Source organism: Salarias fasciatus, chromosome 17 (assembly GCF_902148845.1).
Source record: "Salarias fasciatus chromosome 17, fSalaFa1.1, whole genome shotgun sequence".
Lineage (NCBI taxonomy): Eukaryota > Metazoa > Chordata > Actinopteri > Blenniiformes > Blenniidae > Salarias > Salarias fasciatus.
This window is the reverse complement of record NC_043761.1, coordinates 1,668,206-1,683,137: the sequence shown is the minus strand read 5'-3', so window position 1 is coordinate 1,683,137 and position 14,932 is coordinate 1,668,206. Positions and strand designations below refer to the sequence as shown.

Below are 14,932 nucleotides of genomic sequence, written 5' to 3'. Positions count from 1 at the left end.
GACCTTCCAGAAACTTTCAACTCTACAGAAATACCAAAAACCAAGAGCTATTTGAAGGATTTTGTTTTGCTTATTTTTAGAAATTATGGGTAAAATTGTTTTTGTTTTTGTGTTTGTTTTTTTAAGAAAAAAATTATGGAGCTTCTGGGACTTTAAGAGAATTCTTTTTATTTTTAGAAAAACCATTGAAGACTTTCAAGAATATTTAGAGACTTCAAAAAAAATAAATAAATAAAAAAATTTAAGGAAGAAACTGAAATATTCAAATTCCCTCAAAAACTTTCTTGACCTTCTGGGGTCCATAAGCATAAGATCTGAACCATACGAAAGGACCTTCTAAGGTCTAATATTTCACTGGGAGTTTCACTGTATTTTGTGAAAGAAACTTCAAGGACTTTCTGAAATCAGTTTTTAAAATGCCTCCCAGAAGCTTCAAAGATTGAGAGCTTTGAAAGACCATCCAACCTTCCACAGGTTTTGGTGGTCAATATCAGGTTGAGTTTTCCTTTATTTGAATCATTTGAAATCTTGTAAGACTTTTAAAATGTATCCCTTCATTATAATGAGTTTTAGACGTTGTAGAGTTTTTCTAATGGCTCTGAGAGTTCAGAGGGAAGTGAAATCAGGGTTCCCTGCTTGACATTTGTGGGACATGGAGAAAGTGCTGGATGTGCTCTCTCAGTACCAGGGCGGTGGAGGATACTGTGCGGAGGTACTCGGTTATGGCGGCGTCCGTGGGAGCGAAGACGGTGAACTCGTGGTTCTGCTGGATCTCGTCTGTCAGGTTGTGATCCTGAACATTAAAAGAAGGAGATAAACCGGTGTGAGCCACAAGAAAGCGGCGGGCCGGATGGACTGAGGGTGCTTCGCCGAGTTTCTACCAGCAGAGCCGATCTGAAGAGCGAGAAGTCGGGTCTCAGGGCAAGCGTGGCCAGAAGGCCTTCACTCTGCTTTCTGTCAGGAACCAGAACCTGGAGGCAGAACATGGAGCTCAGAGGCCGATCGCCGTGGGAACAGCTGCACTTCATCCGCTCTGTACCTGATCGATGATGTGGATCAGTCCATTCGTAGCAGCCAGGTCTGAAGTGGTGATGGTTGCCCCGGCAACAGTTAAACCCTGACCAAACAAACACATTCACCCTCACAAAGTTGAACGCTTAGGTCTGAATAACTCCCATGTGTTCAGTTCATGTGTGGCTGGCAGGAGGCGTCATCAGACACACACACAGAAGAAGCAACAAGCTTTGTGTCTTTTTGTGTTTCATTGGTAAATGCAAGTAATTTTTTTTGTGTCTCAATTGTGCTTGTGAGCATTCCAGCTGCATTATTTTGTATTTCTGTGTGTGTCAATGAGTATTTTTATGTTTTAGGTCTGTTTACATGAGAACAATCTGCAGATAACGGCATTATTTTTGTTTTGGAAAAGTTTCACATGCAGTGATTTGGCAATGATTGTCCTACACATGGAACTGCAAGAAACCATGAAACCACTGTAGTTTGCATGTCAGGCCACTAGGTGGTGCTGTATTGTTGTAGTGTAATCACCGATCATCCACGGTGTAAACAGCTTTAAACTGTCTTTGTTCATGGTGTAGGTCCACTCAGTATCAGTATGGAGTGTTCTCCCTGTATGCAGATGATGGTGCTGAAAATATTGTTAAATAACCACTTAGTCGGAGAAGAACTTTTAAATTCAAATAAGTGAGCAGCACAAACACTCTGAATCCTCCAATACCATTGCTCATCTCCACACGTTTCTGAAAAACCATAGCCTGTGGCTACATGGCTCATGTGCAGAGCAAAAACAAACTGTTTTCATTTCCCGTCTTTGGACCTGTAGAGAAGCTTTGAATATCTGAGCTTGTTTTCTTCTGATTAAAAACTGCAGTCAACATTGTAGCTTCTTGACTGTAGCCTCCGCTATTAGCAGAGTTACATCCTCCATTCACTGTGTGTGACGGCACCTCCGCCAGCTCACACACTGATTGAACACACAGAACTAAAAGAAAGTCCGACATGCTTGTAACGACACAATCATACATTTTATGTTAAATCCCCTCAAAAAACACTTTTTAAAAGAATGCAAGCGGCTCGCTCACCCTGCTGCTGGTTGAAACTGAGAGAGTTGTTGAGAGAAGAGAAGTGATGGAGGAAATGCCACTGAGCTCAGATGAGCTGTAGGTCCCAGAGATGATGTGGTTTCTGTCACACACGAGTCAAATGTTAAAACTGGTAATGACTACATGTTTTGATTTCTTAATTTGTGCGGTTGAGTCAGAACCTGATGAGACTTGGGAGGTTTCCCTTCATCGTCCAGAAGGTTTTGTCCTCTGGAGACATTTTGGAGACAGCATCCCTGGATGGAACCAGGAGGGTGATGTTCTGGTCCGACAGAGACGAGGACAGACCAGACGCCTGAGGACACCACACCAAAACAGTCAATTATGAGACCAAAGGAACAAGGATTAGGATCCTGTCCAAAATCCGAAATTAGCAACGTCCATTTTCATAGCAAATTAAAGTACAGCCTAAACTCAGGAAAACACAAGGACTAAACTAGGACAGAAAAACCAACCAAAGATTAAATTCAGTCCAAAACCAGCACCAAATTCAGTTCAGACAAAGGACTAACTCATTTCAAACCCAAGACTGAAGTCAGTCTGACACGATTTTAAGTGTTGACAGTGTATAAGAGCATGATTAGCCCAGGATTTCTCCAGGCTATATCAAACCAGGACAAATACCACAGAAGGACAGAAATTAGTAAAACAAAACTTTGAATGAAACCAGGACAAAACTCAGTCCAGGCGTTTCAATTAGGATTTAAATGAGCATGATGAATGTCTGATACTCACAGTCATCCATGTGAAGAAATCTGAGGAATCCGGCAGAGTCCTGAGCTCCTGAAAGCATCATGAAGTCAAAGTGATGGGCGGGGGGGATTATACACCAGATTAAAACACACTGAGCAAACATGGCCGCCCTCACCTGCTCCACGCTGCCATAACAAACACGTCCATTTCCCACGTACCCGTCATCGCACACACACGTCCATGCCATGAACCGCAGGCGGCAGGTGGCCTGGACACACACAGCAACCACGGATTGAACCACATTTAAACATCAAAATGACCAACTTGACTTTCTTACGTTTAATGAGGTCCTCTTCCAGTAAACAGGAGTTTAGAGAAACAGCAGGTTATTGTTAAAGCACTGGACTCAGGCCAAATTACGCAGCTGTTACGGGCGACTCAACAAAAAAAAACTACAAAGTCCCAGGCTCCACCAGCTGTTGCCGTGTAATTGGACAGCCAAAATACAAAGCAAGTTTTCTGTTTTCTCTTGAAAAGTTGTGTAAATAGCGTCTCAGACAGCAGGACAGAGAAAGACAGCAGCTCTGCTGCTTTTCAACTGTTCAAAGTTACACCCCACTGAGAGTTTAGTAAATATAACTGAGTAATTTATTACATTAATCAGTAATTTCCCTTTTTTAAAATGTGTTACAGGTAAATCCTTCATATTTCATTTGATTGGATTCTGTATATTTACAATAAGAATATATTTACGTAGTTAAATAATTGGTTTGAATGTGTGATGGACTCACCAGGTAGTGACAGCCTCCGTCCACCGTCACACACTGATTAACAGGCTCGCAGGTCTGCCCGTTTCCATGATAACCAGCTTTACACATACAGTCGCTCTGTGGTCGCACACAGAAGAGAAAACACACGTCACACGCACCGATTCCAGAAAGCTGATTCCAGCACAGTGCAAAGTCTGAACTCCGTGAGAAATAAAGTCAGCCTGAATCATACTGGAAACCTGCTTTAAACCATTCCTAAAAACTCTGAGAAGTCCCCAAACACAATGTGGAAAGATCAGAAGAAGTTCCAAACTACTTCAAAACAACCCAACTTTAAAACAACCCAAATCCAGTTCTAAATCCAGACCCAACGAAGTCTCAAACCACCTCATATTCAGCCCTGAAACTAATCCAGAACCTTCCCATTAAATTTCAAACTAAACCAGGTTGCCTGAGAGGCTTCTGGCCCACAACATCATCATGAAAACATCGTAGGCCTAGTGAGGCATGGTGGTGGCATCATAATGACAAAATAGATTAAACTAAAAAGCATCGCGAGCTCTGGTTCACATTCAGATTGTGTTCTGTCGCTGCGATTTAAACTTAAGTCCCCATAAACTGGTTTAGGACTTCACTACCTGTCCAGGTCCAACATAGATGCAGGTGGCGTTGTCATGGCAGCCGCCTCTGTCGGCATGGTTGCAGTTGTTGATTGGCTGACACTCGTCTCCGTCCTCCGTCCACCCGGTCAGACACTGACAGGTTCGGGTGCCCGGGCCTGTCTTTATGCATTTCGCCTTCAGTGGACACAGAACGGCAGGGAGAAGTCACAGGACTGCCAAACATGAACAGGCGGCCTTTGTTGATGCTAATGCTAAAGCTAACAATGGGCCAAGTGAGTGCAGTTTCACGGGGAGCGCGTCAACATGGCGGAATCCTCACGTTAACACTGCAGCCTCCTCGGAGAGGCGGGGCACAAGGGTCTGACTCCACACACATGATCCCGTCACCTTGGTAACCAGATCTGCAAACACACCTGTAAGGAGATCAACATACAGCGTTCAGACGAGAGCGTTAAGGTACAAAGCAAAAAAAATGACTGAAATACCAAATGGTGAAAGTGTTAGCATGCGTTTTTGTTTTTTTTGTTTTTTTGACAATTTTTAAAAAGAACACTGCCTGGAACATTTCAATTGTGCCTCTTTTATCAATATCGACATTGTTGCGACTTCCTGCCATCACTGTGATAGTTATTGTTGAATTTCCTCTCTTTAAAAAGTGCCTTGCTCCTCTTCTTGGTATTTGACTAGTACTGTATTTTCTGGACTACAAGTCCTACGATTTTTAGTTGTTTTTCCAGCATTGTTCTCCGCGCGGTTGTCACAAACTCACCTGCCTGTTCCGTCACTGAAGTCGCAGTCGGCGTGTGCGTGACAGCGGTGAGCCTCCACGCCGCAGGGCGACGTCTGACGGTCACAGAAGCGGCCGACGAACCCAGACTGACAGAACGATTTACACCTCCCGTCCGAGTTCGGACGGTTATCGCACTTCCCGTGGACGCACGGACAGGCTGAGGAAACACCGGCGAGGAGACGTCACTCCAGCAGATTTATTAACGGACGACGACAGGAAGAAGCAGCAGCACAACATCTGAGATGAATTAGCAACACACTTAGAAAGGGAGGCTAACAGCTATTTAAGAATGCTAATGCTAATCACAACTAATGCAAACACAGGTTCAAGATGATGTTACTTAGAGCTCTTTGTTACAGTGAAAATATCAGACCCTGCGGCCATGTGGGGGACGCTTGGGTCCTGTTTTGTGTTTCTCTGCCCTCATGCTCTCTTGCCAAGCCACCTGCCTCGTTACCACCCACACCAGTGTCTGCCCCTGTTTAAGTCCTTCCCCCCTGGTGTGTCTTGTTGGCTCTTTGTGGGTCTGTCTGCCTGCTTCTGTGTCCTGGCCTGCATGTTGCCTCAGCTCAGCGTTCCGTTATTCCTGCGTTCCTGTTCCTGAAAATAAATGAGTTTGAACTCCACCTGGCTGCCAGGACGTGGGTCCTTCCACCTGCACCCGTGACATAAATAACACGTGTGGTCATCGCTAAAGCTAAAGTCGGCAATAGAAACGGCTGCCTTAATGCTAATGGTCAACATGGGGCTTGGTGGACAGTGGCAAAACCCGACTTTGTGCTTCCTCTGAAGCAGTGGTACTCAACAGGGTCCAGAAAGAGCCGCAGTGGCTGCTGGTTTTTGCTCCAACCAAACAAAAGCACATCAGGTAGACTTGGTGAAATAGGTGGAGTTTAGAGTGCTCTTGCTTGGTTGGAAGAAAAACCAGCAGCCACTGCGGCTCTTTCTGGACCCTGTTGAGTACCACTGTTCTAAAGCTAACAGTGCAATACAGGATTGAGAAAGAAGTCATCACTTCTTACTGTATCACTGCTAAAAGAAATTGAATTACAGAAACAATATAAAATGACTTGATCCTTGGTTGGAATAGAAATATGTGACTCACTTCTGTCACACTTGGGGCCGTATTTGTTGGAGGACGAGCAGTACTGACAGCTAGAGCCTCCAAAGTTCTTTTCACAGATACACGATCCATTTCCTTCAATCCCCTCTGAGCACTGGGGACAGAAAACACCTCAGTTGCTTCATGCTGAACACACACCAGACGCCTTGCAATCTTCACCTCACAGATATCACCTTTCGCCATCTGTCCATTGTTCTATCCGCCCATCCATACACATCAAACCATTCATCCACCATTGCATCCATTACACGCATCCAGAGCTATGGTTGAAGCTGGTTCTGACCTGTCCGTGTCCGGAGCACGGCGTCTGGTATCCACCTGGACAGGGTCTGCAGTCTGGACCGTAGAAACCTTTACAACACGCCGCGGTCTGAACACACAGAAACACACAGCGCACCAGCTCAGTCAGTAATGCCGGCTCCAGAAGGCTCAGTGCAGGAAGGGCAATGCTGCGTTCAGGTACCGTCACGGTGGAGTTACAGAGCGGGGCGCAACCTCTGGCTGAAAAAGGCTTCATGGGTGCAATGTCAACAGAGAAACTGTAGGTACATCCAAAGATGGAGCCCTGAAAGAAAAAGCAGTCTGAACTGAGTCCTCGAACCAGTTTGAAATGAGTCCTGAAACCAGTCTGGCATCAGTCCTGAGCCAGTCTAAAGGGGTTCTGAGGCTGACGGATTGAAACGTCTCACCTGTTGGACTCCGGACGAGCACCGAGTCTGACTGACCTTGGAACAGCTCACACATTCACCCTGAAACACCAAACGACGGTTATCAGCAGGTGACTGTAACAACAGCTCGCAGCAGCAGCACCGACCACTGAAATGTAATCAGTAACTAGTTACTGACATCTCAGCGGACTCAATACTCCTTATCAAAGTTAAAGAGCATTAGCATTAGCATTAGCAAAACATGTGTCTGCTCCTCGACACTCACCTGGGTGACTTTGGTTTCCTGGACGTCACACCTGTGGGGCAGCAGAGGCTCGATGGAGGCCGGCGTCAGAACGCCGTCCAGCACGTACAAGCGGCCATTCTTAGCCTCCACCGCGGCCTCCAGCACGGCGGCGCCGTTCACCAAGATCTGACCCTGAAAAAACCACAGCGTGAAGACAACTCATCATGGAGGTCAGATCCATGAGTTCACAGCATAATCAGGGCAGGGAGCTCTCTTACGTTTTCAGTGACATTAAAGTTCAGAATCTGATTGGCTGCGCTCATGATTCGGGGGTTGGACACGGCGTTGAAGACCTCCAGCTGCAGAAAGACAAAACATGGCGGTGAGAGTGTTTCAGTGAGGGCGGGGCCCGACGGGACGAGGCGCCAGACTGACCGAGGTGGACGACACCAGGTGGTTCCTCATAAACTCCAGCAGCTTGTAGCGACCCTGAGAGGTTGACAGTGAAGACAGAGCCGAAACGTTAACCGCTGAACAGGGGAGGCGCCGTCTGGGCCGGGTCTCACCTCAGAGCTTCTCAGGTACTGCAGGTAGCCCTCCGTCATGGCATCGAACGCCGCCGTGTTGGGAGCGAAGACAGTGAACGGACCAGGACTCGTCAACTCTGAGGACAGGCCGGTTCTCTACAGGGTCACAAACCAGACGGCAAGGAATCAGAGGCCAGAGTACCGAGCACCGAGTCGGACGTCGATACACAGAGGAGAAATCAGAATATGGAGCTGCTTCAGTTTAGGAAGGAATCTCAAAACCAGCAGACCAAGACAAAACAGTCCAAAACCTTTCTGATGTAAAAACAAGGCAGAATTCTCTAGAAGTCCAGGTCAAAACTGGCTAAAGTCAGAAAATTTACCCCAACAAACAAAAATCTGAATCCAATCACAGAAACAGTCCCAAACCTGTCCACCAGTTCCCAAACTGGGTCTACAAGAAGTCCAGAACCACCCAAAAACAAGTCCCGGTTCTAAGCTCACACAAGTGCTGAATCTTAAAAGATGAAATTACTTCTGAAACCAGTTCATAACCAAGCTTAAGTCACATGAATCCGACCTGCACCATTCAGTCAAACACATAAAGCCAAGACTGAAAACACTGCGTCAAAACTAAAGCTCCAGAGCAAAGGTCAGGACAGCAGGTGACAGATGTGACCTTCAGTCTGGGTTGATCCATCTGGACCTCACTGAAGGTCACAGCAGAAGAGAGCATTACTGTGTGGGGATTCAGAGGAACAGAGGGCAGAACTGATGGGAACATTTTACCTCCAATAACATCTTGAAAGTCTGAAATCTACTTATGTCCGAGACCATCCCAAGGAGGTTCATCTGAGGACGGAGACGACGTCATGAGTGGACAGAAACCTGAAGTTACTGAACTCAAATGAAAACCAGGAGACCTGTGGGTTGCTCTCCACAGTGGGGGAAACGCTGTCCATCAGCTTATTGATAATGTGGATCATCCCGTTAGAAGCCAACGTGTCCGACAGGAGGATCCCACCCCTCTTCCTGCTCCCGTGGATCCGGATCTTAGCCTGGGAATCCTGAACAGAAACATCAGTTCCTTATCCTCTTCGTCACATTATTCACGACCTGTGTCCAAACCGTCGAAGGTGTTGCTCGTATGAAATCATCTGTTGCCCTCTGACCCCTTCAGACGTGTCCATCTCAGCTGATCTTCCCGTCAGAGTGTAGAAAGTCCCGGCTCTCTTCAGCGTGTCGAACGGCATCACTCCTGCCACCAGGTGCATCTTACACAGGTATCTGGCGTTGGACTCGTCAGCCATCAGGGTATTCATCTGCAAACACACACACACACACACACACACACACACACACACACACACACACACACACTCAGCCTAGAGCCACATACTAGTTACTTTTGCTTTTTTATTACATACTTATTGGCTTGAGTCCTCAAGTTTACAGCAGTGCTCTTTCACCACCTCACTTTCACTGCTTGAACAACTCAAACTGAAAATAAAGGACTTGAATTATCTGATTGGATTCTCACTACAATTCCTTGGAAGCCTCTGTTGGTGGGGACGAAAATTGTGAAAGGTCCCAAATTCTGCAGCCGCCACGTCAGAGAACCTGAAAACACACAAACACACACTATTAGCAGTACTGCTGGTGGCAGTGGTGGGAGGTTATTGTGTTGCAGGTCAAAGAATTTGCCTGGGACATGAGTCAAAACCATTAATCTATGATCACTGCCAGTCCTTAGCCCGCCTAAAGCTTCAGTCTGGAAACCATTTCTACGCCAGCATACAGATGTTTTTCAAAAAGCCCAAAAAGTCAGTCTTCAAACCAGCTCTAAGACATGGCCCAATCAGATTCGTACATCTCTAAACAGACCAAACACGGGTGCTAAATTAGCCTTAAACCAGCTCCAGTAACAGTCTTTGATCCGCATCATCATCCAAAGAGTTCTAAAACTGGTTTAACATCATCAACTTAAATTAATGATGTGGCTCAGTTTAATGGTGTTTTTTAATGATATTGTAAAGTCTAATGATTTAACAACTTTAGTTTTGCTTCTGTCATGTTTGCGTTTCCACATTTTTATTTTTTATTTGACCTTTATTTAGCCAGGAAAGTCCCTCTGAGAATAAATACCTCTTTGTCAAGGGAGACCTGGGGGTTACACAGTTACAAATTATAATACACAGTATGATAAATTACAACTGAAATTAAGAAAAACAATGACACGTAAAAGATGCTGTCTCAAGTGCTCTCAACCTTGTTTTAAAAGAGCTCAAGGGAATCAGTTCAGTCAATTTATTGTCCTTCACATTATCTTAGTCTTGTCAGCATTTGGGACAAGTTTTAGTGATAGAAGTGTGTGCTGAGCCATATCAAAAGCTTTCTGTAGGGACCCAATCGCTTTGGCAGCTGTTGAACCACAACAGCAGATAATAGTGTCATCAGCGTATAGGTGAATATTGGCATCAGACACATTTTGTCCCAGATCATTGATGTACAAAATGAACAACAAGGGTCCCAATATTGACAACTGTGGCACCCCCTTGTGGACATTCTCAAAGTCAGAACAAAGGCCATCATATTTAAAAGGATACTCCGAAGATTTTGGACCCACGCCCTATTTCTACCATTTACAAAGTGAGATAAGCTCATAAATACCTTTTTTATGTTCCTTTGTCCAGTGTCTGGCTAACAGCTGTTAGCATCGTAGTTAGCTTAGCTCAACTACGGCAGGTGAAGAGGAGACAGAGCCAGACTGAGAAAGTGGACAAAATCCTCCTTCCAGTGGTCCAAGGGACGGCGTATTAGCACGCGAAGTAAATCCGAATGGTTATAAAACTTTTTAAGAGACGTGTTTTCTTTTCAATCCCTTAAAATAGCGTTTTGATACACACAGATCTGCACAAGCATAGTGCGCTGCGGAAGGCTATACCGGCGCACAGCGGCTGAGTCTTTGCTTCTACTGTGCTCCGGTATATCCTTCCGCGGAGCACTGCGCATGCGCAGGTCTGTGTGGATCAAAACATTATTTTATGCAGTGACGGTGCTGTGTTTTTTTCCTGAAACCTGATTGCGACTTTGACAGAAGTGCATTTAAGGATAGGAACACGATGAATGAATGAATGAATGAATGAATGAATGAATGAATAAATGTGGCACCGAACAGGGTGATGGCGTTGCTGAGCTGACCGCTCCATTGTCCTCCAGGCTCTGTGTTCAGCTCATTCAGGCGCTGCATGATGTTTCCGTAGCAGACCTTCCCCGTCCCCACGTACCCCGGCAGACAGGTGCACCTGAGGGGGCGGAGCAGCGGGGGACACGCCTCAGTGACACGTGAGCGCATGGCGCTCAGCGATTGGTCGACTCGGAGCTGAGAACGGAGACTGACTCGACTTGTCCCGGTCCCACCGTGCTGCAGTTGGCGTCCTTGTGGCAGGAATCTGGTGTGCAGGCGTCCTTCAGGCTGCAGCTGCCCTTCCACAGACCTTCGAACCCGGGGAGACACTCACAGTCGGACTGGAACACAGCAACAAAACAGAGTAACCACCTGATCCCAACGCTGTTCTTGATCATGACTTCACACCAGACCGGATTTGGTACTATCTTACCGCTCCCGGTCCTAGGTAAATGCAGCGGGCGGAGTCTTCAGAGCAGCCTCCGTTGCCGGTCTGACATGGATCCACGGGCATGCAGACCCGTCCGTCGCCGCCGTAGCCCTCGCTGCAGGTGCACTGGTGCTTGTTGGGGCCCGTGTGGACGCAGGTGGCGTGGATGTGGCAGACGCTCTGGAGGCAGGGGTTTATGGCTGCGCACGGCAAAACAAGTGATGAAGAATGAGCGTTGGAGTTGTCCAGGATGCCGTCCAGCTGCGTTCCCAGCAAGGGGCGTCTTTCCACAAACTCACATATACAGTCGGATCCAGACTTTTGGTATCCAGGCTTGCACTGACACACTAGCCGTCCGGTCAGCGCTTCCTCCATGCAGCGAGAGTTCGCCTGACATCTGAGAGATGCACACTCCGGTAACTCTGGAACAGGACAGACATGAGACAGGCACCGTTCACCTGGACAGACTGCCGGGAATACTCACCCAACTGATTACTATCAGTAGAGGTGAGACTACCGATATGGATATCAGCGATTGTGGTCAGAGCAGGCAGACTCACCTTGGTCACAGTTGGGACCTCCGTACCCAGAGAAGCAGGTGCACTGCCCGGTACCGGTCGGTCCGGAGTCGCACAGACCATGGACACATGAGCAGCCTGAAGGAAGACAGACGAGGTCGGGTCAGGACCTGAAGGCTGACTCAAGCTGTGTGTGTTTGACCTGAAGTTACCTGAGCTGCAGGTAGAACCGTACCGGCCCGGCAGGCAGTCCTCACATGCACTTCCTGTAAAACCGTCCTGAACCACACACAGCATAAGGAGCTCAGCTTTCAGAGGTCATGTTTGATATTACTCTGTGACAAGGTTCTCAAGTGGCTCCATTGGATTTTCCAGCAATGATAGAGTTCTGGATTTTGAACTTTCTATCATTTAGTACACATTTAAAGAGATCTAGATGACCACAACATTGGAAGGTTTGATCTGGTGGTGTTTGAGGAACTGATGGAGCCCTGCAGATCTGAGCAGATTTTTTATTATTTATTTTTGCAGACTGTGGGTGAGTCCACCTGGCAGCTGCAGGTCCCGTTTCCTCCCAGCCCGTCGGAGCAGGTCCCTCTGCCGCTGCAGGGTCTGTCTGCCCGGTCCGGACACTCTGAAACACAGCGCTGCTTTCAGAGAACAAAGTTGCGACACATGTTGTTTTCATGTTTTCTGGGAAGAAGCCCCCCCCCCCCAGTCCCTTAATCCCCGATGCCTCCCCTTCCTGCCCCCTCTGGTTCCTCTGTCCTCTGTCCTGCTCTTATCTCCTGCTGTCATCATCTTCTCCCTGTTTCCTTCTTCTTTTTCCTTCTTCTAACGTCACCCGGCTCACATGAGTCCAGAACCTCCCCCCGGCTCTGTGGCTCTGATGCTGCAGTTTGGACCTCAGGCTGCCGGCTGTGACTGCCGGTCATGTTTTGTTTTCTCTTTTCTTTTCTTTTCTTTTCTTTTTTGTGGCTTCACGCCGGACCATCAGCACTTTTCTGCTGACTGAGTCTGCAGAGAGGAAGGAAGCCCCGGATCCTGCAGGACCATCTGCATCCTGCAGGACTCCAAATGTGACCAGAGTCACCTGGAAGTGTCCCGGTGAACGGGAGGAGCAGCATCAAGCGCGGCCGAACTGCAGAGTCATCGAACCGCCGAGTCTTCCAACGGCTTAACATGCAAACTACCAACTGCAGAACTAATGAATGACAGGAAAACCGGCATGGCGGCATTCAGGTGTGACGGAGGATCTGGGTGTTTGTGCGCTGACCGTTGCAGTCTGGACCCCAGAACCCGGGACAGCATCTCTTCAGCTCCATGTCCCTGTAGCACTCAAAGGAGCAACCTTTAATGTTCCGCGCCAAACTCACAAGCATTCCGGGGTTGAATCTGCAGAATGAGAGGAGAGAGTGTTTCCACCGGCTGTGATCACATGACACACCTGACAAATGGCGAAATGCACCAAGTCCCAGACAATCAGACAGTTTAATGTCTCTGTGCAGTTCGGGTGCAGCCTGTTGCTCGGCGCCGCTCACGTGCAGTCGGAGGCCCGCGATCCCGGCGTCCTCCGGTAGCCGACCGGACAGGGGATGAGGCCGCTGATGGTGCAGGAGTGGCAGGGCGTGCGAGTCCTCCCCACAGTCGAGGTGGAGCAGAAGTTCTGACGGAGACAAACGGCACAGCTCGGCTTGAGCAAAGAGTCCAAGCATCCCCACAGCATGATGCTGCCGCCGCCGTGTCTCACAGTCTGGAGTTCAGGGGGATTTGCAGCGATAGTTCGACTTTTCCCCTCCCTGCTTTTCATACATATAGAAATACATGTCTTGTCTCCAGTGTGACACTTTCTGTGGATCTTTTGTAACCACTTGAGATATGAAGCCAGAAAAGCTTCTCAGAGAATTTATCAGTTTAAGGTTTTCGTTCAGTTTTCTTCCTGTTGAATGTTTTCCTCGCACAGTGAAGCTGAAAATCCCGGAGAGGCTTTGAATTTGGCGGAGCGTGGAGAGGAAGTGAGTGTAATCAGCTGTTATCAGCAGCATCAGATCCACCCAGGAAGCCTGCTGGCAGCGGCGGACTTATGGCTGAATATTCATCTGTAATGTCTGACATTTTTTCATACTGAGCTTTGTATTATTTTTCAAATTTTATATGTTTAGAAAAACCTTTTTTTTGATACGCCTATATTGATAGCTTGGCCTACATACCACTAGAGGGAGCTCGTGCTCCACAGTTTGAGTATTTAAGTTGTGAAGTTTGACTTCTAAATGTCAACATTTCAAAAAGATTGAGGTCGATAGTGAAAATTTCCCAACTTTTAATTCAAAATATATTGTTTTATTTTAATTTATTTTAATTGAAATTAATTGAAGTGAATCAAATTTTGTAAAATTTAAAAATATGTGAATACAAAGTTTCTTAAAAAACACACACAAAAGTAATCTGGTTTTTACAAATAGATACAAACATATGAAAATAAAAAAGCTTTTGTGGTTAGGTTTAAAATTCCAAACTTCTAAGCTATTCACGTTTCAATATTCTGCAGGTTTTTATGTTCATAACTTCTAAATATATTAATTAGGATTAAAAAAGTAATACTCTACTCTAACTAAAGTTAGAATTCTATTATTCTCAAGTTTTGCTTTTGATTGAAAACATTTTAAATAAAGAAAAAAGTTAAGTAAATAGTTTGAAGTTCCAAAAAATCTTTATTTAAATTATACAGTTAAAGGTTCAAATGTCGAACATTCTCATGTTGCAAAGTATGGGTTTTGTAAACTAGCGTACAACTTTGACTGAAGATTCTATAACCGTCCTTTTTTCTAGAGGTTCTATGTTCTGTAGTTCTTCGTGTGGATCAGACGGAATGCTTCAGCGGCATCGATGGATGGGTTAAAAGCAGAGGACAAATGTCATTGTGCGTTCACTGTATGACAGTAAAGCACCTCATCCTCATCCAGAGTGAACACATCAGTGTCCTCCAGCCAGAATCAGGCAGTTTTTGATCACAGCTGACAAAACCTTTACAAAGTTAACACAAAATATGAGTGAATGAATGAATGAATGAATGAATGAATGAATGAATGAATGAATGAATGAATGAATGAATGGATGGATGAATGAAGGAAGGAAGTACCTTTTGTGAAGCAGCAGTCTTCGCCATCATCATCATCAGTAACAGCAGCTGTGTCCTCTGACTGAGCTCCATTTCTCCTGAATCCCCTCTGATCTCACTCAGCAGCAATCACCTCATT

At 46.3% G+C, this 14,932-nt stretch overlaps 1 protein-coding gene across 2 annotated transcripts in view; it reads right to left on the bottom strand.

The window, feature by feature from the left end:
• stab2 (stabilin 2) overlaps nt 1–14,932 on the bottom strand; it is a 26,579-nt gene extending 11,647 nt beyond the window's left edge. For both annotated transcript variants that reach the window (XM_030113092.1, XM_030113093.1), the window contains exons 1-33: nt 14,815–14,932; nt 13,217–13,341; nt 12,952–13,070; nt 12,224–12,309; nt 11,888–11,954; nt 11,718–11,813; nt 11,457–11,579; nt 11,161–11,357; nt 10,941–11,068; nt 10,712–10,845; nt 9,081–9,160; nt 8,713–8,862; nt 8,464–8,607; nt 8,330–8,392; nt 7,580–7,696; nt 7,449–7,502; nt 7,292–7,372; nt 7,053–7,205; nt 6,809–6,868; nt 6,583–6,684; nt 6,403–6,489; nt 6,102–6,213; nt 4,976–5,153; nt 4,526–4,619; nt 4,222–4,380; nt 3,605–3,700; nt 2,989–3,081; nt 2,856–2,903; nt 2,282–2,415; nt 2,100–2,202; nt 1,040–1,117; nt 882–971; nt 686–793 (exon numbers count right to left, since the gene is read on the bottom strand). In XM_030113092.1, the coding sequence (XP_029968952.1) occupies nt 686–793; nt 882–971; nt 1,040–1,117; nt 2,100–2,202; nt 2,282–2,415; nt 2,856–2,903; nt 2,989–3,081; nt 3,605–3,700; nt 4,222–4,380; nt 4,526–4,619; nt 4,976–5,153; nt 6,102–6,213; nt 6,403–6,489; nt 6,583–6,684; nt 6,809–6,868; nt 7,053–7,205; nt 7,292–7,372; nt 7,449–7,502; nt 7,580–7,696; nt 8,330–8,392; nt 8,464–8,607; nt 8,713–8,862; nt 9,081–9,160; nt 10,712–10,845; nt 10,941–11,068; nt 11,161–11,357; nt 11,457–11,579; nt 11,718–11,813; nt 11,888–11,954; nt 12,224–12,309; nt 12,952–13,070; nt 13,217–13,341; nt 14,815–14,886 (3,531 nt within the window). In that variant the 5' untranslated portion in view covers nt 14,887–14,932. The remainder of the gene's footprint in view (nt 1–685; nt 794–881; nt 972–1,039; nt 1,118–2,099; nt 2,203–2,281; nt 2,416–2,855; nt 2,904–2,988; nt 3,082–3,604; nt 3,701–4,221; nt 4,381–4,525; nt 4,620–4,975; nt 5,154–6,101; nt 6,214–6,402; nt 6,490–6,582; nt 6,685–6,808; nt 6,869–7,052; nt 7,206–7,291; nt 7,373–7,448; nt 7,503–7,579; nt 7,697–8,329; nt 8,393–8,463; nt 8,608–8,712; nt 8,863–9,080; nt 9,161–10,711; nt 10,846–10,940; nt 11,069–11,160; nt 11,358–11,456; nt 11,580–11,717; nt 11,814–11,887; nt 11,955–12,223; nt 12,310–12,951; nt 13,071–13,216; nt 13,342–14,814) is intronic.